A 26,709-nucleotide genomic window follows, 5' to 3' on the forward strand; every position below is an offset into this window, starting at 1 on the left:
ATATATCGAAGGAAACGTGATTCTAAGCATAACAAAGCTAGATACGGTATCAAGGTCACGGTCATCTTGCCTGTGATGTCTTCAGCTTGGAACTGCTCGTGATCTTCCTCCACGTACTCTCCAGAATCCACATACTCGCTCTCCGATCCCGGTGCTACCCAAGATGAAAATAACAGTCGATGAACACCAACACAACATGATGCAACAAACAATATGATGCATGAGATGAGTTGATAAACTTCTGGACAGAACTTCATACTAAGATATATTGACATGCATGAGGATGGCATGAACAGGTGCATTACGAGAAAACGATGCAAAAACATATAAAGAACGTTGATAACGGAGCTACGGATCAACCGGAAACTACGAAACAAGATATGGAGTCCTACGGTTCAAATCCACCACAAGCACACTCCAATGGCACTCCTCTGGTGTTACCAGGTTGCCACATTACCAAGCAATCAAATACAAGTGGGGTGGTGCATGGAATCACACCACACCATCAACAATGCCCACACAAGCTTCAAAACAACTAAAACAAGCAATATGTTCTAAACAGCATCATAGCAGTTTGTCTACAACATTCAAAGTACCTACAGCCACCCAAATGAGCCAAACAAGATATGTGGCAAAAGCCATTCAAAAGCTCTACAATCCTGAGCAAGAAGCTACTGCAAAGGCATCTCACATGACAAGATCTATGGACACAAACTTGGACAAAAATAACAGATTCTGGGACTTAGTGAAAATCTCATATTTTCACCAGCTGCTTATGCTCTGAAGCATTTTGGCAGCCTCCAAAATGATATCTACAGGAAGTGAAGGAGCATGAGATTTAACAGAGAGCTAGACAAACACAAAAGCTCACAAACCTTAGTTTGTTGCATTGGCTGATTCCCAACACATTAGCTTGTGCACACAAAACAACAAGGGAAGAAAATAACGGCAGATTCTCAGACTTGGTGAAAATCACAGATTTTCACAAAGGTGACAATTTCAGCCAAGTGGCAACTTTGACAAGGCACAACAAGTGCATACAAACTCCTATGAACAAAACAAAGTCCCCATGATGTAGAGGGGTTCACCCACTACTGCCTCATCAAGGATTCATCCTCATAGGGTCAAAGCACTACATGATACTAAGCTCTAAACATGGCATCAAGACAGAAAAATGATAGTTTATGAAATTGAGTGAAATCTGATTCCACCAGTGGATTCCTGGGATGATTATACCCCAAAAGCATATATAATACATGGGTACATGCATGGAACATGTAGGCACAAATCTAGCTCGAAAAACAACATACAAACTCATATAATCATATAGGAATATCATCACATGTGAATAAAGCATATGTAGCATCCACTACTCCTACCTATGCACACACACAAGGTTCATACACCATCACATCAACATATTGGCAAGCATGAGGGGTTAGCCCTCATGCACAAGTGCATAGGTACACTCATGCCCACACACACTCATGCATGAACACATACACACCTACACCTAAATATGTGTGCTCACAAACACACAAGAATGGCCTCATGAGGGGGTAGACCCTCATGCACATGTGCATGGGTGCACCCACATACACATATACACACACATGTATGCATACCCACATCCTTCACATACACACTAAAACACATACACACACTATATGAGTGCATGCACACTCATGTAGGTGCTCACACACACTCTAATGCATCTACACATGCACTCACACACATACACACTATTCACATATTCCCACTCATGTGTTTGTGCAAACTTGCACAAGCATGTGTGTGTAACACACACACACACACATACACACACATACACATATGCACATGTACATACAAGTGCACACTCACTACTCACACTCACACAAGCACTTGCATACACACTCAAACATACAAATAAAAGGATTAACCTACACGTTTTGACAAACCCCAAGTCGTCTTGCTGCCCAAGCAAAGCATAGTGAAGCAAATAATTACAAAAAAAAGGAGATCACTGGGATCAAACCCAGGACCCCCCTGGTGCACACACAACACCTCACCATTGCGCTAGCTCGAGCTCTTCGACAGAGAAGAGGAGGGAAACAGGGTATCATTCCCCTATCGAGCTACTGCCATGAAAACAGAAAAATAAAAGGGGTGCCTTCGGGGATCGAACCCACGACCACCATGCGCAAAACCCACCTACACACCACTCTGCTATGCAAACGATACTTAACACAGAGGGGGCGTTGCTCTTTTGAACATCCCCTCTGCTACTGCCACAGGGCTGCGGCGACCGGTACAGGGGAACCTCATCGGCGTTGCTACGGTGACACTACCCTACCAACCGACGGCTACGCGCTACAGGGGGAGGGAACCACCAGGGTTCCATTCCCGCCCTAAGCTCACCAAGAGATGCACTACTATGGCGGCTCTACAACCACCTAGCTATGACGGGTGCTGCTGCTCGAGCTCCTACACGCTACTCCGGCAAGGCGTCGCCACGTCCACCTTCACGCGCTAACAGAGAGGGGGAAGGAGTGGGGAAGCCGGTGCGCGGCTCACCTAGAACTTAGGCGATGAACCAGCGCAGGAGAGGAAGAAGGCATCGATCCGAAGTAGAGGAGGTCGCCGGCAGCAGGGGAGGAAGATGATGTCATGGACGTCATGGAAGAAGCCGTCTGGTTGCTGCGGGAACGGGATCTCCACGGCCACCGCATCCTCCTGGTGCTGTCGAAGGGGCGGAGGAGCTCACGATTTGCTGCTGCTGCAAGCTCACCGAAGCCCTCTCATGGCGTCGGCGTCGGAGGCCCTACCTTGACGGCACGAGGGAGAGGAGAAGGGGAAAACGGAGCGGCCTAGTGCTGGAGAGGACGACGGGCTCCTTAAATGGCCTCGGGAGGCACGCTTGGAACCACCAGATCAAAGGAGGAGGAGGATCAGTGGCTGTGTTGCGATCGTACACACTGACATTGCGACGAGGAAGGAGAGGGACGCCGGTTGGGCCTGGCGCGCGAGGAGAAGAGGCTCTGGGCCTATGGGAAGGAGGAAGCCCACCTCGCTGGCACCAGATAACAGGGAGAAATAAACAAGGGGTTTCCTATTTTAATTAAACCAGAAAGAAAGCAAAAACCCGATGCTCCACAGGGTTTGGAAAATAAAACTAAGGCACATAGGGCATAAGGGAATTATGCCCTATTTAAATAAAATGCCAAACAGATTTTTGGAGGATTTAAATTAAATCCAAAACAGAGATTTTCACTGCTGTTTTGTAAATAAACCCCACTTAACTATAGTTATAAAACCCCCAAAACAATGCCCCTCAAGCACAAGATAACACACAAAATTAACAACATTTTTAAAACAGGTTTGGAGCAAGTTAAACTTGAGCTCAAGTAAGTAAAGAAGAAGGGGCCTTTTGAAACCTAGTTTGAAAAACAAGCATAGTTTGAAACCCAAGCTTTGCAATCACCACATCATCACACACCACATAACACATGCACTCCTCATGGATCCAACAACAACAACAACACAGGGAGAAGACATGATGCATTGAATGGTATGATGCAAAGGTGATAACACCACATAAGAACACATGAAATGATAACTCTCATATAGCATGACCACATGGATCCAAACATGAAAGGTTCCAAATATGGCAAGGTTACATTTGGGGCATTACAAACTCTCCCACACTATAAGAAGATCTTGACCCGAGATCTAGGACTGAAAGAAATCTGGAAATTCGGAACGGAGGTGATCCTCGCGCTCACAAGTGGCCTCTTTATCGGAATGATGTGATCACTACACCTTGAGAAACTTGATTGACTTATTGCGAGTCTTGCGCTCAGTCATCTCAAGAACTACAACTAGATGCTCACGATAGGATAGGTCGGGTTGAAGGTCGATATCCTGAAGATGAACTGTGCGCTCGGGAGTCTTGAAGCATCTCCGGAGTTGAGAGACATGGAACACGTGATGCACATTTGCGAAGTTTGAAGGGAGCTCGAGTTGATAAGAAAGGTCGCCTCTCTTGCTAACAATTGTGAAAGGCCCAACAAAATGAGGAGCAAGCTTGTCTTTGATGCCAAAACATTGAGTGCCCTTCATGGGAGACACTTTGAGATAGACGAAGTCATCGAGCTCATAAGACATGTCACGATGCTTGTTATCATAATAGCTCTTCTAACGGGACTGCGCTGCTCTGAGATTATCCTGAATGACCTGACACATTTCTTTTGCTTCTTCGATCAAGTCATTCCCAAGAATCTGACGCTCGCCAATCTCTGACCAGTTGAGCGGGGTACGACACTTCCTGCCATAGAGAATCTCAAACGGAGCTTTGCCTGAACTTGCCTGATAGTTGTTGTTATAAGAGAACTCAACAAAAGGTAGGCAGTCTTCCCACTTCATGCCAAAGGAAATAACACAGGCTCTTAGCATATCCTCGAGGACCTGATTGACTCTCTCCACTTTCCCACTAGTCTAAGGATGAAAGGTTGTGCTGAATCGAATCTTAGTACCCATCGCAGACTGAAATGAGTCCCAGAACTTGGAAGTGAAGATGCTTCCGCGATCCGAAGAAATCAGCATTGGCACGCCGTGCAAAGAGACTATCCTCAAAGTGTACAGCTCTGCAAGCTGAGCTGCCGAGATGGACTCCTTGACTGGAAGGAAATGAGCTACTTTGCTCAACTTGTCTATGACGACGAAGATGGCATCGTTACCATTCTTGGACTTCAGAAACCCGGTGACCAAATCCATCTCAATATGGTCGAACTTCCACTCAGGAATGGGCAAAGGATGCAAAAGACCTGTTGAACGTTGATGCTCTGCTTTCACCCTTCGACATACATCACATTCATTTACGAACTGAGCAATTTCACGCTTCATGCGAGTCCACCAAAAGGTCTGTTTCAAATACTGATACATCTTGGAACTTCCTGGATGTATGGAGAGAAGAGAGTTATGAGCTTCTTCCATCATAACCTTTCTGAGATCCCCTTTTGGAACGACAAGACGATCCTCAATGAACAATGTATCTCTGGCATCCACACTGAAGCACTTATATTTGGGAACTCCCTTTGACAAGCCAATCTTAAATTTCTTCACCATTGCATCAAGAAGTTGAGCTTGTCGGACCTGGTCTTCCAAGGTAGGAGAGATCTGAAGATTTGCAAGAAATCCCTGAGGTACTAACTGAAGGTTGAGCTTTCTCAAAGATTCACAAAGGTCGGGCTGGAGAGGCTTCAGAATGAGACTGTTGCAGTAAGCCTTCCTGCTCAAAGCATCTGCCACGACATTAGCTTTGCCTGGAGTGTACTCAACGCTCGGATTAAAATCTTGGAGCATTTCCACCCAACGAGTTTGCCGAAGATTGAGGTTAGGCTGGGTGAAGATGTACTTGAGACTCTTGTGATCGGTGAACACTTCAACCTTTCTTTCCAAGAAGAGGTGTCTCCAAGACATCAGAGCATGTACCATTGCCGCCAACTCAAGATCATGAGTGGGGTAATTCTTCTCACTTGGCTTCAACTGCCTCGAGGTATAAGCTACCACTTTCTTGCCTTGCATCAACACTGCACCAAGACCTTGAAGATAGGCGTCGCAGAACACTTGATAAGGTTTGGAGTCATTAGGAGGAACCAAGACTGGAGTAGAAGTGAGCTTCTCTTTGAGTGTGTCAAAAGCCAACTGACACTCTGGAGACCAGACATACTTCACACCCTTCTGAACAAGAATTGAGAGAGGCTTAACAATCTTGGAGAAATTCTCAACGAATCTTCTACAATAGCTTGCAAGCCCGAGAAAGCTTCAAAGCTGCTTCACATTTTGCGAAGGCTCTCACTCAACAATGGCCTACACCTTCGATGGATCAACTTTGATGCCCTCGTCAGAGACGATGTGCCCAAGGTAGACAACTTCTTTCAACCAGAACTCACATTTGGAAAACTTGGCATATAACTTATGCTCTCTTAGCTTATCAAGCACCAGCCTGAGAAGTTCTTCATGCTCTTCCTCAGTTTCCGAAAAGACCAGAATATCATCAAGATACAACAAAACAAATTCATTCTTGAATGGGGAGAAGATATAATTCATCATTCGACAGAAGGTCGGTGGAGCATTGGCCAGACCAAAAGACATCACTGTATACTCATATGAGCCAAAGCTTGTTCTGAAAGCAGTCTTTGGAATGTCCTCTTCGCGAATGCGAATCTGATGATAACCCATCCTGAGATCAAGCTTTGAGAAGATCTTAGCCCCTTTCAATTGCTCAAAAACTCATTGATGTTAGGAAGTGGATACTTGTTTTTAATCGTCTTCTTATTCAATGGGTGGTAATCGACACAGAGTCGTTCCGTACCATCCTTCTTCTTGATGAAAAGAACTCCACAACCCCAAGGAGATGAGCTTGGTCTGATCAGGCCTAGACGCTCTTGCTCATCAAGTTGTTTCTTCAGCTCCTTCAACTCTTCTCGACCCAGTTTGTACAGTCGTTTGCACACAGGCTCAGTACCCGGTTCAAGCTCAATTACGAACTCAACTGCTCGGTGCGGAGGCATTCCTGGCAGTTCTTTCGGAAAACATCTTCATATTCATAGACCACTGGGACTTGCGAAATTGGAGAGATCTCACCCTTCTCATTCAAAGAAAACAGACGGACCGTGTCATCATGCGCTGCGAAGATAATCACGTCCTCCGAAGAATGAGTTAGCTTCACAACCAATAGACGCCTTGTTCATAGCCAACCAATCCATCCCAATGATCAAATCAATATCGGAGTTGCCAAGGACAATAGGAGAAGCCAGAAAAGCATATTTACCCATCTTGACAGAAACATCCAGAATTACCACATTAGAACTCATCAACATGCCCGGGGAAACCACACGGAAAGGTTTGTCCAACGTCTTAGAAACGAAATCATGATTCCATGCAAATGGTCTAGACATGAATGAATGAGAAGCACCAAAATCAAATAAAACCTTTGCAGGAATATCATTAACGAGGAGATTACCCATAATCACGTCTGAGGAGTTTTCTGCTTTAGCTGCATTCACCATATTGACTCTCGCAGACCTGGGGTTGAACTTCACTATAGCATTGCTTGGAGGCTTGCCTGGAGGAGGCAGAAGACGCAGCTGAGAGGTGCACTTGTTGTCATAGTGACCCTTCTCCCACACTTGTGACAAGTAACATCTACCGGCTGACAGAACTGCGTCTGAGGATTCCCTTGCTTCTGCTGCTGAAACCTCTGCTGGAAAGCTAGGTTGGGTGGGTGGGAAGAACCACGACCACCTGATTGCTTGAACTGCTGAGTGTGCCGAGGAGGAGGAGGAGACACCCAATATTTCTGTTGCTTTTGAACCACCTGAGTTGAGGAAGACGAGCTGGAATCTCTGAAACGCTTCTTCGAATTCTCCACCCTGAGCAAAGCTGCCTCAGCCCTGAGAGCCAAGTTGTAGAACTTATCAAACTCATCAGGATCGTGCAAGGCGAGGGCCAACTGCAAGTCCTCTTTCAAACCACCTCTGAACTGATAGATCTTGCTCTTCTGATATGGAATGTCCTGCAAGGCATATCGGGCTAGCTCATGGAACTCGACATTGTACTTGTACACAGAGGAACCACCTTGCTTCAAGCGCCTGAACTTCTCCCGCATTTCCTCCACAAAGCTGGACGGGATATAGTGGGACCTGAAATCTCTGTAGAACTCATCCCAAGTGATCACTCTGTCACCCCTGGAGTCCTTCAACTACTGCCACCAAACTGTTGCCTGCCCCTTGAGCTGGAACGTTGCAAACTTGACGAAGTCCTCTGGACGGACATTGCTGCACTCAAAGTGTTTGTTCATGTCCCGAATCCAGTCCTCAGTGTCAAACGGCTGATCACACGACATGAAGGTCTTCGGCTGGTTCGCCAGGAATTGACCCAGAGTAGCAAACTGAACACCACCATGGTTGAAATTGCCCTGCTGCTGATTAGTCATCTCTTTCAACAGCTGGATTAACATCTGAGTGTTAGCATTTGTTGTAGCCATCACCGCTTGCCAAGCCTCTGCAGGAGGAGGTGGAGGGGGTGGTCGCGGCATCTCAGCACCCTCACAACCCGGATTCTGATGAGTTGGTGGAGCCATCCTGAAGACGGACAACACATTAGACCAGAGAACAATATTGAAGGTAAAGCTGAATCAAAAGGTAGGAATATCTGAACAAGAATATTAGCAATTGCACTCGAACAAAATAGTAAGAATGCTTCCTCAAAGTGATTGTCGACAAAATCTGATTAAAGACCACTTGCAAACCAAGTATGAGCTACAACAGCTCGGAACAAACGTATGACAGAGATTTCATCCGATATCTTCGTGGATATGATCGCACGGGCTCGAATTTACAGTAGCCATCCTGTACAAGGCAGTGCACACGACTTACGAAGCATCACCGAGTCATAGCAAGCTACAAGGACTCTTTAAGACACAACGAGAACCGTGTAAGACGACCGTGAACAAACTTACCCACTGAATGTTGAATCCCAACCTCACATCATCCATCTGCAGGAAGATTGTCCTATAAGTCACTACTTGATATCCCACGTATGAATTCCTGAAATATCTGTTCATGCAATCTGGAATACGGATACAAGGAGTAATATTTCACACAACTCCTATACTAACCCGTACAGTGTATCACATCCGTCAACACATAACCAGAATCTCGGACCTTCATCTATTACAGACCCTCGTAATCACAACGATACAAGTATGGAAGTACTCCCGAACAATCTGCACCAGTACTGGGGACATCGGGGTTATCTCGCCACTAGTAGTATTGAAGCAATTTCGAACATCCTTCGTCCTGAGATACTAAGAAATCTGAATGATGGCGATGTGCACAAGAATCCCCTAGAGCTCGACTCCCTGGAAGAAATCAAGTCAGACAGGAGGCACCAAGACACAACTTCGTCACATCGATATCATATAGATTTCAAAATACCCGCGTGATCCTAAAAAAATTAAGCGAGAAGAGGAGTAGAATTAAGATTTCCTAAGTCAAGAACCTCACCAGAGCATAGAAGAGGAGAAAAAAGAAACCTACTCTCCGATATAACTAAAACTCAAAACATTTTACTAGACTCGACTCGGCGAAGTTCGATCACTCAAAGGCTCCTATGGTCATAAGGTTCTGATTACCAACTTGTAACGACTAAGATGCGACCCTTTTCTATTTTGGGGGCGATGCCCCAAAAGGGAAAGAGGCGCATCTAAACATTTCGCAAGCGAGATAATCATAACATTACATATTCAAAGAATGACAAGTAGGGCATACAGTTGCCATCTGACATAGTATAATATAAGGTTTACATCCACACAATTATTCAGAACAAGTTAGTCCCGCTACGGACAGCATGAAACAAGGAAGAGACTATGATATCCCGCATGCTGGCCCACGATCACGACCACGGCCTCAGTCCTCCGGATAGTTCATGTACAGTCGGTCAGACTCCTCATCGTATTGCCACGCCAGCTGCGTGCCATCAAGATCTCCTGCGTCGGGCGTACCTGTACCTGTTGGGGTGTTGTAGTAAACTGTGAGCCACGGGGACTCAGCAATCGGATGACCTTGGTACCGAAACTAGTCAAGTTATTAGGTGAGGAAGGTTTAGTGTATAGGTTGCAGCATCCTAAGCATTATATGGTGGCTAACTTACGACGATCAGAGTATTTGATATGGTGGTCTACGCGAGCGGTCGAAGACTAGATGATCACTAAGTGATCCTGAACACCTACTTACGTCAAACATAACCCCACCATGTTCCTGATCGAAGAGAGGTCTTTGAAGGAGACAATCACGGTTACGCACATAGTTGGCAGTTTTATTAGAGTTAATTCAAGTTACCTAGAACTGGATGTTAACAAATTATCCATGTTTGCCACATAACCGCGGGCACGGCTTTTCGAAAGATTAAACCCTGCAGGGGTGCTCCAACTAGTCCATCACAAATTGTAACGGGCCGCAAAGTAATCCTCTATCATGAAACTGGTGATCTCGTCGGATTCCTTAGAGGAAAACCTCAACTTTGAGGAGACCCAAAGTTTCACCGGGATTCCTATACGCAAGATATATCGCTAAGGTAAGACAAATCTAGCAGGACCTCCCGTCGTGTCGACGACCCCGATAAGAGCCGCGTATCTTAGTCTCAGGACACAACGGATAAGCTACGCGCATGATGGCCTGATAGAAATCAGTCAAGTTGCCCTAAGTTGGCCCCGCACAGTGCTCTAGTTTGGACCAGCACTCATGAGGAGCACTGGCCCAGGTTGTTGATTAAATCCTCGGGGTAGAAATTCCCTATGCAAATTATTATTAGGTGATTAGCAAATTAAAACCAATGTTGGGTCCTGCCGGACAAGCCTTAACACTACACGATTTATCAAGGGGGTCCCCATAACAACCCCGAACGTGTTAGGAGCGATCGATTATGGAATTAAACACCGGTAGCCGAACTAAGGCGGCAACAACGAAACAAATTAACCGGCAAAAGGCTAGGCCTTCCTTCATTTACCAAGTATATAGGTGCATTAATTAAATAGCAGTTTAATCATAATGATATCAAAATACTCATGTTATCACATGAGACAGCTGGCGCCTGCAACTAGCAAAGCTATACATTAGAAGCTGAGCAAGCCTACTTAGCCAAACAACATTAGCTAGGAGGGGAAGGTGTTTGGGCTTCATGGCATTAACAGGAGGCATTTTTATCAAGTGGTAGGCAGCGAGCATATATCGAAGGAAACGTGATTCTAAGCATAACAAAGCTAGATACGGTATCAAGGTCACGGTCATCTTGCCTGTGATGTCTTGAGCTTGGAACTGCTCGTGATCTTCCTGCACGTACTCTCCAGAATCCACATACTCGCTCTTTGATCCCGGTGCTACCCAAGATGAAAATAACAACCAATGAACACCAACACAACATGATGCAACAAACAATATGATGCATGAGATGAGTTGATAAACTTATGGACAGAACTTCATACTAAGCTATCTTGACATGCATGATGATGGCATGAACAGGTGCATCACGAGAAAATGATGCAAAAACATATAAAGAACGTTGAGAACGGAGCTACGGATCAACCGAAAACTACGAAACAAGATATGGAGTCCTACGGTTCAAATCCACCACAAGCCCACTCCAATGGCACTCCTCTCGTGTTACCAGGTTGCCACATGACCAAGTAATCAAATACAAGTGGGGTGGTGCATGGAATCACACCACACCATCAACAATGCCCACACAAGCTTCAAAACAACTAAAACATGTAATCTGTTCTAAACAGCATCATAGCAGTTTGTCTACAACATTCAAAGTACCTACAGCCACCCAAATGAGCCAAACAAGATATGTGGCAAAAGCCATTCAAAAGCTCTACAAGCTTGAGCAAGAAGCTACTGCACACGCATCTCACATGAGAATATCTATGGACACAAACTTGGAAAAAAATAACAGATTCTAGGACTTAGTGAAAATCTCAGATTTTCACCAGCTGCTTATGCCCTGAAGCATTTTGGCAGCCTCCAAAATGATATCTACAGGAAGTGAAAGAGCATGAGATTTAACATAGATCTAGACAAACACAAAAGCTCACAAACCTTAGTTTGTTGCATGGGCTGATTCCCAACACATGAGCTTGTGCACACAAAACAACAAGGGAAGAAAATAACAACAGATTCTCAGACTTAGTGAAAATCACATATTTTCACAAAGCTGACAATTTCAGCCAAGTGTCAACTTTGACAAGGCACAACAAGTATACAAACTTCTATGAACAAAACAAAGTCCCCATGCCGTAGAGGGGTTCACCCACTACTGCCTCATCAAGGATTCATCCTCATAGGGTCAAAGCACTACATGATACTAAGCTCTAAACATGGCACCAAGACAGAAAAATGACAGTTTATGAAATTGCTCCAAAGTGAAATCAGATTCCACCAGTGGATTCCTGGGATGATTCTACCCCAAAATAATATATAATACATGGGTACTTGCATGGAACATGTAGGCACAAAGCTAGCTCGAAAAACAACATAGAAACTCATATGATCATATAGGAATATCATCACATGTGAATAAAGCATATGTGGCATCCACTACTCCTACCTATGCACACACACAAGGTTCATACACCATCACATCAACATATTGGCAAGCATGAGGGGTTAGCCCTCTTGCACAAGTGCATAGGTGCACTCATGCCCACACACTCATGCATGAACACATACACACCTACACCTAAATATGTGTGCTCACACACACACAAGAATGGCCTCATGAGGGGGTAAACCCTCATGCACATGTGCATGGGTGCACCCACATACACACACGCATGTATGCATATCCACATCCTTCACATACACACTAAAGCACATAGACACACTATATGAGTGCATGCACACTCATGTAGGTGCTCACACACACTCTAATGCATCTACACATGCACTCACACACATACACACTACTCACATATTCCCACTCATGTGTTTGTGCAAACTTGCACAAGCATGTGTGTGTAACACACACACACACATACACACACATACACATATGCACATGTACATACAAGTGCACACTCACACAAGCACTTGCATACACACTCAAACATACAAATAAAAGGATTGACCTATTGGTTTTGATAAACCCCAAGTCATCTTGCTGCCCAAGCAAAGCATAGTGAAGCAAATAATTACAAAACAGCAAAAAAAATAAAAGGGAGATCACTGGGACCGAACCCAGGACCCCCCTGGTGCACAGATAACACCTCACCACTGTGCTAGCTCAAGCTCTTCGAGAGAGAAGAGGAGGGAAACATGGTATCATTCCCCTGTCGAGCTACTGCCACGAAAATAGAAAAATAAAAGGGGCGCCTTTGGGGATCGAACCCACGACCACCATGCGCAAAACCCACCTACACACCACTGTGCTATGCGAACGATACTTAACAGAGAGGGGGCGTTGCCCTTTTGAGCATCCCCTCTGCTACTGCCACAGGGTTGCGGCGACCGGAACAGGGGAACCTCATCGGCGTTGCTACGGCAACACTATGCTACCAGCCGATGGCTACGCGCTACGGGGGGAAGAGGGAACCACCAGGGTTCCATTCCGGCCCTAAGCTCACCGAGAGATGGACTACTACGACGGCTCTACGACCACCTAGCTACGACACGTGCTGCTGCTCGAGCTCCTACGCGCTACTCCGGCAAGGCGTCGCCACGTCCACCTTCACGCGCTAACAGAAAGGGGGAAGGAGCGGGGAAGCCGGTGCGCAGCTCACCCAGAACTTAGGCGATGAACCGGCGCAGGAGAGGAAGAAGGCGTCGATCCGAAGCAGAGGAGGTCGCCGGCAGCAGGGGAGGAAGATGACATCGTGGATGTCATGGAAGAAGCCGTCTAGTTTCTGCGGGAACGTGATCTCCACGGCCACCGCGTCCTCCTGGTGCTATCGAAGGGGCGGAGGAGCTCACGATCTGTTGCTGCTGCGAGCTCACCGAAGCCCTCTCATGGCGTCGGCGTCGGAGGCCCTACCTTGACGGCACGAGGATGGGGACAAGGGGAAAACATACCGGTCTAGTGTTGGAGAGGACGACGGGCTCCTTAAATGGCCTCGGGAGGCATGCTTGCAACCACAAGATCAAAGGGGGAGGAGGATCAGTGGTTGTGCTGCGATCGCACACAGTGACGTCGCGAGGAGGAAGGAGAGGGACGCCAGTTGGGCCTAGCGCGCGAGGAGAAGAGGCTCTGGGCCTGCGGGAAGGAGAAAGCCCACCTTGCTGGCGCCAGATAACAGGGAGAAATAAACAAGGGGTTTCCTATTTTAATTAAACTAGAACGAAAGCAAAACCTAGTGCTCCACAGGGTTTGGAAAAATAAAACTAAGGCACATAGGGCATAAGGGAATTATGCCCTATTTAAATAAAATGCCAAACAGATTTTTGGAGGATTTAAATTAAATCCAAAACAGAGATTTTCACTGCTGTTTTGTAAATAAACCCCACTTAACTATAGTTTCAAAAACCCCAAAACAATGCCCCTCAATCATAAGATAACACACCAAATTAACAACCTTTTTAAAATAGGTTTGGAGCAAGTTAAACTTGAGCTCAATTAAATAAAGAAGAAGGGGCCTTTTGAAACTTAGTTTAAAAAACAAGCATAGTTTGAAACCCAAGCTTTTCAATCACCACATCATCACACACCACATAACACATGCACTCCTCATGGATCCAACAACAACAACACAAGGAGAAGACATGATGCATTGAATGGTATAATGCAAAGGTGATGACACCACATAAGAACACATGAAATGATAACTCTCATATAGCATGACCACATGGATCCAAACATGAAAGGTTCCAAATATGGCAAGGTTACATCTGGGGCATTACACCGGCGCACCTTGAGGGCCTTGTCCCTCAAGGCTAGCCCCTCCCCATCCCTCCTATATATATTGGTGGTTTAGGGCTTTTTGAGACACAACTTTGCCACATGCAACTCTAGCCTATTCCACACAGTTTTACCTCTAGATCGGATTTCTGCGAAGCTCGGGCGGAGCCCTGCAGGAGTAGATCATCACCACCACCGGAGCACCGTCACGCTGCCAGAGAACTCATCTACTTCTCCGTCTTGCTTGCTGGATCAAGAAGGCCGAGATCATCGTCGAGCTGTACGTGTGCTGAACACGGAGGTGTCGTCCGTTCAGCGCTAGATCGGAACGGATCGTGGGACGGATCGCAGGACGGTTCGTGGGATGGTTCGAGGGACGTGAAGACGTTCCACTACATCAACCGAGTTTCTTAACGCTTCCTACTGTGCGATCTATAAGGGTACGTAGATCTAATCTCCACTCGTAGATGGACATCACCATGATAGGTCTTCGTGTGCGTAGAATTTTTTGTTTCCCATGCAACGTTCCCCAACACCTCCCTCCTCCTTGCGTCGGCCAAACCCTAGGGAAAGTCCCTAGGGCACCACCCCTCCCTCCCCTCCTATATATAGTGGAGGGTAGAGAGGATTTTTGCACCACAAGCCACGACGCAACCCTCTCTCCCTCCACCACTTCGTGACACCCCGTAGTCATTTCGGTACGGCACGACAAAGCCCTGCCGGAGTAGCTTAACCATCATCACCGTCACGCCGTCGTGTTGTCGGATAATTCAGCTACCTCTTCGTCTCTCTTGCTGGATCAAGAAGGCGGAGATCATCATCGAGTTGTACGTGTGTTGAACGCGGAGGTGTCGTCCGTTCGGCGCTAGATCGTGATTGGATCGCGGGACGGCTTGCGATTTGGATCGCAAAGACGTTCGACTACATCAACCGCGTTTCTTAACGCTTCCCTCTTAGCGATCTACAAGGGTATGTGGATCCGAGCTCTCCTCTCATAGATGGTCATCACCATGGATAGATCTTATATGTGCATACAAATTTTTGTGTGTCCCGTGCAACGTTCCCCAATAGTTTATTTGTTAGATTATTCTGTGTACATGGAACGAGAGTTCTTCTTGTTGCAAATATGCCCTATAGGCAATAATAAATTAGTTATTCTTATATTTCTTTGTTCATGATAATCATTTATTATCCATGCTAGAATTGTATTGATTGGAACTCAAATACATGTATGGATACATAGATAACACAATGTCCCTAGTGAGCCTCTAAGGACTAGCTCATTCATCAAAGATGGTCAAGGTTTCCTGACCATAGACATGAGTTATCATTTGATAACGGGATCAAATCATTAGGAGAATGATGTGATGGACAAGACCCAAACTATGAACGTAGCATGTGACCGTGTCAGTTTATTGCTACTGTTTTCTGCATGTCAAGTATCTCTTCCTATGACCATGAGATCATGCAACTCCCGTACACCGAAGGAATTCCTTGTGTGTATCAAACGTCACAACGTAACTGGGTGACTATAAAGGTTCTATACAGGTATCTCCGAGGGTGTTTGTTGGGCTGGCGTGAATCAAGACTGGGATTTGTCAGTCCGTGTGACGGAGAGGTATCTCGAGGCCCACTCGGTAATACAACATAACAATAAGCCTTGCAAGCAATGTGACTAAGGAGGTAGTCACGGGATCTTGTATTACGAAACGAGTAAAGAGACTTTCCGATGACGAGATTGAACTAGGTATAGAGATACCGACAATAGAATCTCGGACAAGTAACATACCTATAGACAAAGGGAATTGTATACGGGATTGATCGAATCCTTGACAACGTGGTTCGACCGATAAAGATCTTCGTAGAATATGTATGAGCCAATATGGACATCTAGGTCCCGCTATTGGTTATTGGCTCGAGGGTGTATCGGTCATGTCCGCATAGTTCTCGAACCCGCAGGGTCTGCACACTCAAGGTTCGGTGACGATTTGGTATTAGTGAGTTATGTGTGATGGTAACCGAATGTTGTTTGGAGTCCCGGATGAGATCCCGGACGTCACGAGGAGCTCCGGAATGGTCTGGAGGTAAAGATTTATATATGGGAAGTCATATTTTGGCTACCGGAAAAGTTTCGGGTTTTCCCGTATTGTATCAGGAAACTTCTAGAAGGTTCCGGAAACTTAGAGGAGTCCGAAACTTCATCAATGGCACTACCACGTCCCAAGGGTTTGCATGGGGTGAGGGGGGACATCGTGGACTTATTGGGCCAATCGCACGTCCCTCAAGGCCATAGAGTTGGGAAAGGTGGAAAGTCCACCTTTGTATGGAAGGGAAGGAGGGGGACTAGGATTCCAGCTCCTCCCCCTTGGCTGCGCCCTAGGGCTTGGAGGGGCTGTTCCCCCATGCCCTCCACCTATATATAGAGGGGAGGGGGCGCCCCAAGAGGACACACAAATCCCTTGGCGCCCCTCTCTCTCCGTAGATCGTTTTCTCCTCCGTTCGCGGTTTCGGTAGCGCTATGCGTTGCCTTGCCGGGATAGCACCACCATCGCCGCCATCACGCCGTCATGTTGCCGAAGAACTCATTTACTACTCCTCCCTCGCTCGCTGGATCGAGGAGGCGAAGACGTCATCGAGCTGTACGTGTGCTGGAGGTACTGTCCGTTTGACACTAGATCAGGATGGGATCGCGGGATGGATCGTGATGGGATCGCGGGACGGATCGTGATGGGATCGCGGGACGGACTGTGATTTGAATCGCGAAGATGTTCGACTACATCAACCGCGTTATATACGCTTCCGTTTAGCAATCTACAAGGGTATGTGGATCCGATCTCTCCTCTCGTAGATGGTCATCACCATGGATAGATCTTTTATATGTGTTGGATTTTTTTTATTTCTCATGCAACGTTCCCCAACTCTTCTCTGTATTGTGTAGGTAGATGATTATGCTACTTGTGGATGATTCTATTTTGCTAATGCTATGAGCTAATGAATAGACATTGTAGATTGAGAAAGAAAACAAAATCAAGGCACCTAAAGCAAATTGTAACAGTCCAGTGTACACTATTTTTATTCGCTATGTCGAAGCTACACCTCGCCCAAAGTGTGCCAAGAGTGAAAAGAAGATGCCATGTTCTTATTTGCCAAGTCGTAGGAAAAAGATGATGATACTATGACCGTGAGGCTATTGCTACTAGTTTTATATCATGAGATTAGTTATTTTATTTGTACTTGAACTTCTTTTGTAGCAAAAGAAACGCAGAAACCTTCTTTATTGTATTTATCTATCTAAGATATTCATAAATCGTATTCATATTCATATTTGACGAAACATTATTCAAAACCTACGAGTGTTAGCAATTCAGCATCTAATTTTTATTCAGGGACGTTACAGACATTTCAGCATACAACTTATTTCATAATCTCAAACTATAATCTTAAAAAAGAACTCGATGACTTATTTGGCTGATTTTAACAGAAGTTTCCCAAAAGCTGATTCTGAAGAATCAAAATCTAAAAAGAACCGGTCCCAAATGAGTTGCCTTGGAGGTGCTCTAAAGTCTCGCAAGAAAAGGTGGAGGAGAAAGAGAAACTACTCCGCAAGCGAGGATGCACCGAAACCCTCGCGTCCTCCTCCGCGCCGCCGCCCATCTCCTCCGCCCCTCCACCGCCGCTCCGCAACCCCTGACGAATGCCAGACCTCCCCTGCCGCTTTCTCCGCGGGGCCTCATCCTCCCCGCACAACGCCGCGCCTTCTCGACGGACTACGGCAAGGACGTCGACGAGGTGAACCGCAAGTTCGCCGAAGCGAGGGAGGAGATCGAGGCTGCCATGGACAGCAAGGAGACGGTGTACTTCAACGAGGAGGCCGCCTGCGCGCGCGACGCGGCCGGTGCGGCCCTCGGCGCCTTCGATGCGCTGCTCGCGCGGGTCCCGCCCGCAGATGCCGACGCGCTCCGCCGGTCCATGGGGCTCAAGATGGAGCAGCTCAAGGCCGAGCTCAAGCAGCTCGAGGAGTAGTGGTTGCTCCAGGCCGTCCTTTGATGAGCGCATCGAGCTCACAGGTTTGTTTTTTAGGAGCAAATCGTGGCGATCTTTGTTTTGATCCTAAAATAGTTCCTGGATATTCTGATTGGGAAATAAAATTAAAGCTGCTGCACTTTATTCCTGTAGCGGGAGATTAGATTTGGAGCTAATTGTCCATGCTGATGCAAATTGGTCGCATACAATTTGAACCGGCAAAATTGGTATTTATGTTCATTCTCGATAGATGGAGCCTCAGAATTGAATTAGAAGAGCGAAGCCTATAATTTGTTTATGTGCCAATTGTGATATTAATTGAGGTTTAACAGTTAAAAAGGATTGTCACATTTGCATATGCGTTGCTTTATAATTTATCCTTGAAAAAGATTGAGCAAGGAGCCAAGGAGATAGGTTAGACATGTTAACTTCAGATCTGTATCTGTAAGTGTGTGGTGAAGGAATGAAGCATAATGTGACTGGCTCAGTGCTCTTATGATAGACTAGTTGAATGCCCGTGCATTGCCACGGGACAACAAAATTAGAGCAACTCTGTCAGAGTCATCGTAATGGCAGCCTCTATAGCACGTATGGAGTGCCCTGCATAATGATTCACAACCTTTAAATGCAAAATCGATCCATTCTTTTCTGACGGAACATGTGTTGTCTTCTACTTAGTGTTCTCAAATCTTAAACAAAATCAGATATGAACACATGTGCATATCAATGAAAAAACACTTATGCATATTCGATTTTGCATTTGTCCTTGGATAATAAGCACCGTCTGTTCATTTGCACATACAACAGATCCTTTTTGTACAACTGGGGTAGAAATTCAGCCAATACCAGCAAATATGTCATAGATAACATCTCCTTCTTTTGGAAAAGGAAACCAAATCTGATAGGTTCATGCTCAGTCTCGAATTCCAGTTGAACAAACCATAGTCAAATCTAAATGTAGCACCAGACTGGACTGAGTGATCAACTTCAGTCACTCTATCTTTTTTCCATCCTAGAATCTCAAACTTGGAACTCTAAATTCATTTGAGATCGCATCAACTTCTCTGAATCCTTGGATGTTTTTTCTGTATATAGTCACAACAGACAATGTTAGCTAAATAATGGAAGTAGGCATACTATTCTAGAATGCTTTGAATCATTTTAGATGGCTACATGTTCATTACATTGTTTTTCCAGTGCGTACAGCTTCCAAGTCCGGTGTCAACTTATTTTAGCCTATTCTTGCGTGGAAGTTGCTACAGAACAAGTAACAGCTAGTGAGCTCGAACGTCTGCTCCCTCACCTCCAACGGGCTAGACGGCTAGTTCAGCACATAAAGGCAAGAGAAACAACATATCTACATTTCGGAGTGCAATTTTAGTTCCATGCTAAACAGATCACTTCGTCCACTATGTTATAGCATCAAATACGTTATCGAACGGTGCAATGTGAATTACCCAACAGATCCAGGAAGCCACAAAATCAGGAACAAAATCGACCAATCAGATATGACGGGGTGAAGTCCTAATAACTGACCGGGGTGGCATGAATCATTTGTACGTGGTAGCAGATCACAAGATGTCGCACTCAAATATAGTACTTCACAAAGAACACCTTGATCAGGCACAAAGACCTGCACATGCACAAGAAATGGAATCAACACATAATTTAACCTGAACCTACCTCAACCATGAGAAAATAGGAGCACTGCTCCTTGCCTTGAGTGGCTGCTTGCTTTGGTTTAGCTTGCCCCAGCACAACAGAGAACCTACCTCAACTCATTGGGTGGCATAGATTAATTTAGTTTCTCCTCCTAGTACTAAAAATAGGACTATGTGGCTTAGCAAGTTAAGCTAGCATACATCAGAGAACAAACTAATTTCACCAATTTATTATTGTAATCTCTACTAAATGCAAAACTCTACGTCTGCTACATATTGTATTAGATATGGTACTGCTAAGGTGATTCTAATCTGAAAAAATATTGATCAGAGTGCAAAAACCTCCAGAAGGGAAAAAAAATCCAACTTCGCCACGTTGAACACCAAGAGTGTAAAAAAGGATATAATGACACAAAATTGGTAGCAGTACAATTGGATGGCTCAAACTCATGTGTCAGAGGTCCTAAAAGTTATAAGACTTGTATTCAGGAAATAAGAAAATTCAGTAATATAGCTAAAGCACAAAAATGGATTAAAAATGTAACTATGGATGGATTAAACAACCAAATGGCTAGCTGATAGAGAGAAATTCCATATGCATTCTATTTTTTAAGCTGAGTTCCAGGTGCATTATTAGGCAATCAAAAGAGCCTAAACATGCAAGCAGATTTAAGCAAACTAATTTAGATCATCAATAACCTTATAACTTTGAGGGCTACAATGGACTGGGAACAATTTGTGGAACATGCAGAAGGTATACACATACTTGTGTGCAGCTCGTCCAAAAAGAAGAAATTAAAATTGTATCTTGACAAGTTCGCATTTGTTTTGAACACCAGATGCTACTATATAGTGAGCTACAAATGGTGAAACAAATAGTACTCATGCAGAGAAGCAAAACAGCACAACTATTGAAAAGGCTAGGGGATTATTATTAAAAGTAGGTGCATGTAATCCACATTATCCTACAGCTAAAGTAGCAGCATATCTGATTGTTTAATCTAATGGTTGGTATCTGGAGGAGAGAAGTATACATTTGTAATATGTTGACTCTATGACAGCTTTAATCACCATTAGAAACAATCCTGATTGGAAATTTCTAAAAAGAAACCCAAGCTGTAGCAGATTGATATTATGAATCTAAATGGTTAGAAATTTAATGCAATTGCACCAGCACAAATATGAATATATCAACATATGAATGCAAAATGGTCTTGCAAAAAATAGAACAAAGCTTCCATGATAAGAAACTCACCTGCCCATCAGGAGTTGTTCTAGACCAATATAGGTAAAGAAGAACAAGAACTTTCCATCAGGAGTTATTCTAGGTCAGCATGATCTGCACACTGTCAGATGAAGAATTGACATCTCCAGACAACAACTCCACGCATTTATAACAAGAATATTGCAAGGCCACAGGAATAAACAAAAATTGAAAATGCATTGACACTTGAGGGCTAATATCCTACCATTATATTATGAATATCAGTATTAACAAATTCTCATTCCATGAACAGAGTGTAAACAACTGAGAACTGACGGCATTTAGTTAGTCAGATCCAGTACTAATCAGAACTTGCTTGGGCGCTCCACAATTTTCTTGCTGAAACCATACTTGCTCTAGTAGAAACCAAATTGCTAGAAATTTATTTATCAAAGCATACTATTTTTTTTGCAAGTTATCAAAGCATAATATAATTGAAAGAAGTTGCAATACTTGATTTCGAATCTCGCTAATTTCTCCTAACCACCATATCACTCCTCTCCGACTTCACTTTTACAAATAACTTGCTGAATATAACATGCTTCTACAAAATATAAAGGCTATAGTTAATATATAATACAGTATATGTTATTAATCTTCAAAAGATATTGTAAATTTTACAGCAACAATGACGACTCTGCATGCACATTCCACAAACGTTTTTATATTGGATCCAGCAGTTAAAAATAAAAGTAGACCTCAGTAATGTTTGTGGCTGCTGAATACTTGTCAAGGAAATGTACTTCTCAGCAAGGTGAATTTTTTTGATGGGCTTGAAACCTATCACAGGCAACAAATAATTGATCGAACACCTACCGTGCATGCCATGCCACAGCTAGAGTAACTTGGACGAGCGATTAAGCAAGATATTGGAACGACGCACCAGTGAAGACATGCATGAGCAGATCCTGATAGCGCCAATGGAGAAGACGGGGTTACAAAGGACCCTTGCGAGCGCGTGGATTCTGCGCCGGCATTGCTGCGTGTGCCGCAACCAACGTCGGTCTCGCCTTCATCACCGTTGACGTGCTTGAGGGCTGCGAGGTCACCGGTGCGACCCTCTCCTCTCGCTCCCGTGTGGGACCCCTAGGACGCCGATCTTGTTGATGGCCGGCCGGGATGGTGTCCATGGATAGGCGAGCTCGCACACGATGCATTTGTTTGGGACGGTGTCGCCGTGCTGGGCACCACCACGTTCTCTGCCAGGAATGGCATCTTGGGTGGTGGGTTCTTCGTCGTGTTCCCTAATGGGGGCGGCTTAAGAAGACATCACCGCGGCTGCTCCCACACCGGGCACCGGCGACCCCAACCGCTGCGGCAAGGCGAGCTGCTACGCCGGTGACGGTGAAGGGCGGCTTGTCCTGGCAAAGGTGTGTGTGTGTGTGTTGGGGGGGGGGGGGGGGGCGATGATTTTTCTCGGCAGCGACGATGGAGGAGGCCGACTGCGGCAATTTCTCTGGGGAGAGACACGGGATCAACATCAAGGTGGTTGGGATTTGGAGGCGGTGGGGCGTGACCGCGTGGGAGTGGATCAGGTGGGACGTGCGTCCAGTCATTTTTCTCTCGCTGTCCTCGAACGTGGGGTGTTTTCTTCGATATGGGGCGGGGTTGCAGCAGTGGGAGGTCGAACCATCGATACTAAGGGCGAGGATAATCGAACGAGGTCGAACCATCACGACGTTTGATTGCCCTTTAATAGTAGAGATAGGAGGGTTTTGAGCTGCAACTATCATTTGCTATCTGTAGTAATGCTTAGGAAAACTGGCAGCTTTTGATGACATCTTTTTTGACGAAAGGCAGTTTACACTGCTTTCATTGTGAATACTCTCTCCGTCCCAAAATTCTTGTCTTAGATGTGTCTAGATATAAATGTATCTAGTCACGTTTTAGTATTTAGATACATTCATTTTTAAACAAACCTAAGACAAGAATATTGGGACAGAGGGAGTAGATAGGAACAGAGTTTTACAGCCCAGGCACTAAAGCCTGAGTGAAATGCTCCCAAAGAAGGAGAAGAGAAAACAAAACGAAGGGGGAAACATGCAATCTCACATTTAATCAGGCTCATGAGGACGGTCGTCAAGCAGTAGGGCACGCATCTGGCCAGCCTCAGTCCACATCTGAGCTTCCATCTGGAGTTTACGGAACAAAGTGGCGACCGAGCATGAGTGATGGCTGAAGACACATTCATTCCTTTCTTTCCAGATTGACCACCAAACTAGCACCACAATCGATCTCCAGGACTTGGCTGCATCTTGATTGAAACCCAAGGAGCTACGGTCTCACCAAGCAGTCAGAGTACCATCAGTCGCAGCCGGAATGAGACTAGCCGGTTGCTGCAACTTGTCCAATACTAGACGCCATAGCTCCGAAGCAAAAGGACAGATCGCAAAAAGATGCAGTGAGGATTCAGCAGTAGTTAAGCACATCAAGCAGCTGGGGTCATGGTCCCAGCCACGGAAGGCAAGGTTATCCGCAGGTAAGCACCGGCCTTGCAATGGCCAAGGGGACAACTGACATTTGGGTGGAGCATCAGAATTCCAGGCCATCTTGGCAAAAGGTGGCTTGATACAACCTGAGAAAGTGAGAAGTGCAGAGCATAGGCCGAGCTAGCACTGTAGGTGCCACTAGCAGTCCATAGCCATGTCAATGAGCCCGGCTGGCCCGGGGTAAGCTGAAACTGATGGAGATTGTTCCACATGCCCAAGAACTGGAGTAAGGAAGCTGCTGTCAGATCAGCCTTGAAGTGACGCATCCATTTATCCTGTGCCAAGGCATCTTTAATTGTGAATCCTTCGCAACGTGCATTGACGAAACAACTCCAGGTATTTTATGCTGAAACATGTTTTATATTTAACCGAAGATCGATCCATAATTGGATTGCCGCACCATCGCCAATGTTAAATTTGATGGAAGCCTCAAACAGGGACTTGACGGCAGCACTATCCACGGCCTAAGCTGTCCATCCAAGACAGCCATAGCCAACGACAACGAAGCGCATCACTCTTTAGGAGACGGTTCAGAATAGCCAACCCGCCACAAGGGCACAGGACACAGAGCTGTTTCCAATTCACCACACCTACCACGGCCTTGTTAGCCCAAAGAAAATCCCTGCAAGAGTATCCATAACCAGCACAAACAGGAGAGGGGACAATGGCTCTCCTTGGCGGAGCCCTGCTGGTGAGTAATCTTTTCAGAGAACTCGCCGTTTACCAAGATCCTAGTCGACGACGAGGCCAGCAGCACCGCAATCCAATCTCTCCATCTCCTGACAAAACCTTTGGCCGACAATACTTTCAGGAGGAATTCCCACGAGACATCAAAAGCCTTTTCCACATCAAGCTTGAGCATCAAAGCAGGGATCTTCTTGATACTAAGCAATCTTCAAACTATTCTATCCACATGCACGACGACCCTCGATTCCTGTTTTGGTACCATAGTACTGATCTGAGCTCCATTTGTGAGCTTTTGCTCCATGGAAATGATTGATCTACTGCACTTTGATATGCCCATTGAGAGACAAAATCTCAGTGTCAAGTAATCTGGGCTTATATGTTGCAACTTTGGGTCACTTGAATCTTATGTTATCCTTGGCCTTAATAATTCCTTTGATGTATATGATGAATTAGAGGGCAGTCCATTCCTCAAAAGGCCCATTTTCGGATTAGACTACTGGTATTCCTTGTGCCCAACTGCCCATGTCTCTCTCGCCTTGTCTTCCTTGTGGAAGCCAGCCTGGTATTTCTACGCACTGATCCCGCCAGCCAGCTTTATGTCGTCTCTGTGGAAGCCAGAGACGACAGTACCATTTTAAAAGCATTCATGTACTAGCACATAATGTTTTTAGGGGTAAGAACACCCATTACAAACTCAACATCATCCGATCACTATTACACAGAACATCCTGTAGCCGGGCTGGGACGTCTTCCAAACATGATCTGATCCCCAACAGTTCTAGCATGGGCCGCTAGTCCGTGCGCCAGCCTATTGCAATCTTTATCTTTACCTAATATATAATAATAAAAAGGCTATCGCTTCCATCGGAAAACCCACCGAGGTGATTTTACAAAAAAGCCTTTACTATTTATGACATTAAACTCGTAGTATATATTAAATGTTTTTTAAAATACTCATATCTTTTAAACCGTAACTCCAAATTTAACATATTATATATGGAATTTGATTAGAAAAATATGTAGAATTTAAATATGATATTATTTTATCTGTTAAACGTTTAATAAAAATACTATCTAGGATGCAATCTTAATAAATAAGTCATTATTCGTCTTTCTTTCATACTTGTATTCATCCGGGTTGGGGATAAACACGTCAACAAAATCAGGATTAGAGATGAAATTGAACGTCACTTGACTGATTCTTTGTACGTATTAAATCTACATGCAAGCCGTGTTAAAATAGAAGACCCGTGAAATTTTGAACTTCATTTTTGTAGGATAAGACTATCTTTATTTGTGTCGTAACTACAAATTCTTAGATTATAGACCATTTTTTATAAATTAAGAGCGTGTGGTATTTCTTTCTCCCGTTGCAACGCATGGGCCCTTTTGCTAGTTCCTGCTGATCGCCTGATGCTCCTCAATTTTGAGCCTATGCGCCTCCATCTCTTCCTGAGGCCTCAAAGAGATGAAATATTTGCTCTCCTCGAAGCTATTTTGCTCTCTTCGATGCTTAGATGAAATAAACTCTCGATGCAACATAAGCCTCTTAATTCTGCAACTAAGAGCATCTACTAGTTTAGTGCCCGTGCATTGCCACGGGGCAACAAACTCATATCGTTTATCATCATTATTGATCTTCGCCGTTGACTCAACCTCGCTAGTTGTCTCACCACCATCATTGAACACTTGATCTACCCTTGCTCCCCTCATCAATAGCTCAAGAGAGGATCGTCGTCCTCCCATAGCCCTAACAACCTGTGCGGGACATAGTATCATATGTTCATGTTTAACATGCAAAATAAAAGGCTAGATAGACATACATCTAGAACATGCAAAATAACAGTTTCTTAATCTAGCCAAGAAATTTGATAACCCTGGTAGATCGTGTAAATACCCCCGTTCTTATGCTAAAATATACACCAATATATAGAAACAAAAATTATAAAGTTGCGGGATAAAAAGCAATCCTACAGCCGTGAACACTCCCAGTCTCACTTTCTCCTCACTACTCACCCCTCCCCCTTTCAGCTAGCCACCAACCATGCTTCCCCATGTAGCCGCCGACGCGTCATGACGCGCATCAGAACGGCGTGCGAGGCACCCATCACGGCCCAACTTTCCACAATGCGCCTCTGAACCCTCCCTCCTA

The 26,709-nt window shown here is 45.1% G+C and overlaps 1 protein-coding gene across 3 annotated transcripts; it reads left to right on the top strand.

Moving 5' to 3' along the window:
* Positions 1 to 17,972: 17,972 nt before the first annotated feature.
* Positions 17,973 to 24,997, top strand: LOC123427090 (embryogenesis-like protein). 3 transcript variants are annotated; one of them, XR_006622366.1, is made up of 4 exons: positions 17,973 to 18,500; positions 19,654 to 24,206; positions 24,308 to 24,561; positions 24,682 to 24,997. XR_006622366.1 is itself a non-coding variant. In XM_045111047.1 (2 exons), exon 1 carries the CDS (start codon positions 18,046 to 18,048, stop codon positions 18,454 to 18,456), a length of 411 nt encoding a protein of 136 aa, XP_044966982.1. In that variant the 5' UTR covers positions 17,973 to 18,045; the 3' UTR covers positions 18,457 to 18,500; positions 18,610 to 18,795. The 3 variants fall into 3 exon arrangements, 1 of the variants encoding a protein (XP_044966982.1); XR_006622365.1 differs by having other exon boundaries at positions 24,308 to 24,997; XM_045111047.1 differs by lacking the exons at positions 19,654 to 24,206; positions 24,308 to 24,561; positions 24,682 to 24,997 and adding an exon at positions 18,610 to 18,795.
* The last annotated feature ends 1,712 nt before the right edge of the window (positions 24,998 to 26,709 follow it).

The sequence above is a fragment of the Hordeum vulgare genome, chromosome 1H (assembly GCF_904849725.1).
Source record: "Hordeum vulgare subsp. vulgare chromosome 1H, MorexV3_pseudomolecules_assembly, whole genome shotgun sequence".
Lineage (NCBI taxonomy): Eukaryota > Viridiplantae > Streptophyta > Magnoliopsida > Poales > Poaceae > Hordeum > Hordeum vulgare.

Coding starts and splice junctions, on each gene's coding strand:
- LOC123427090 (XM_045111047.1), top strand. CDS start 18,046: ATGCACCGAAACCCTCGCGTCCTCCTCCGCGCCGCCGCCCATCTCCTC.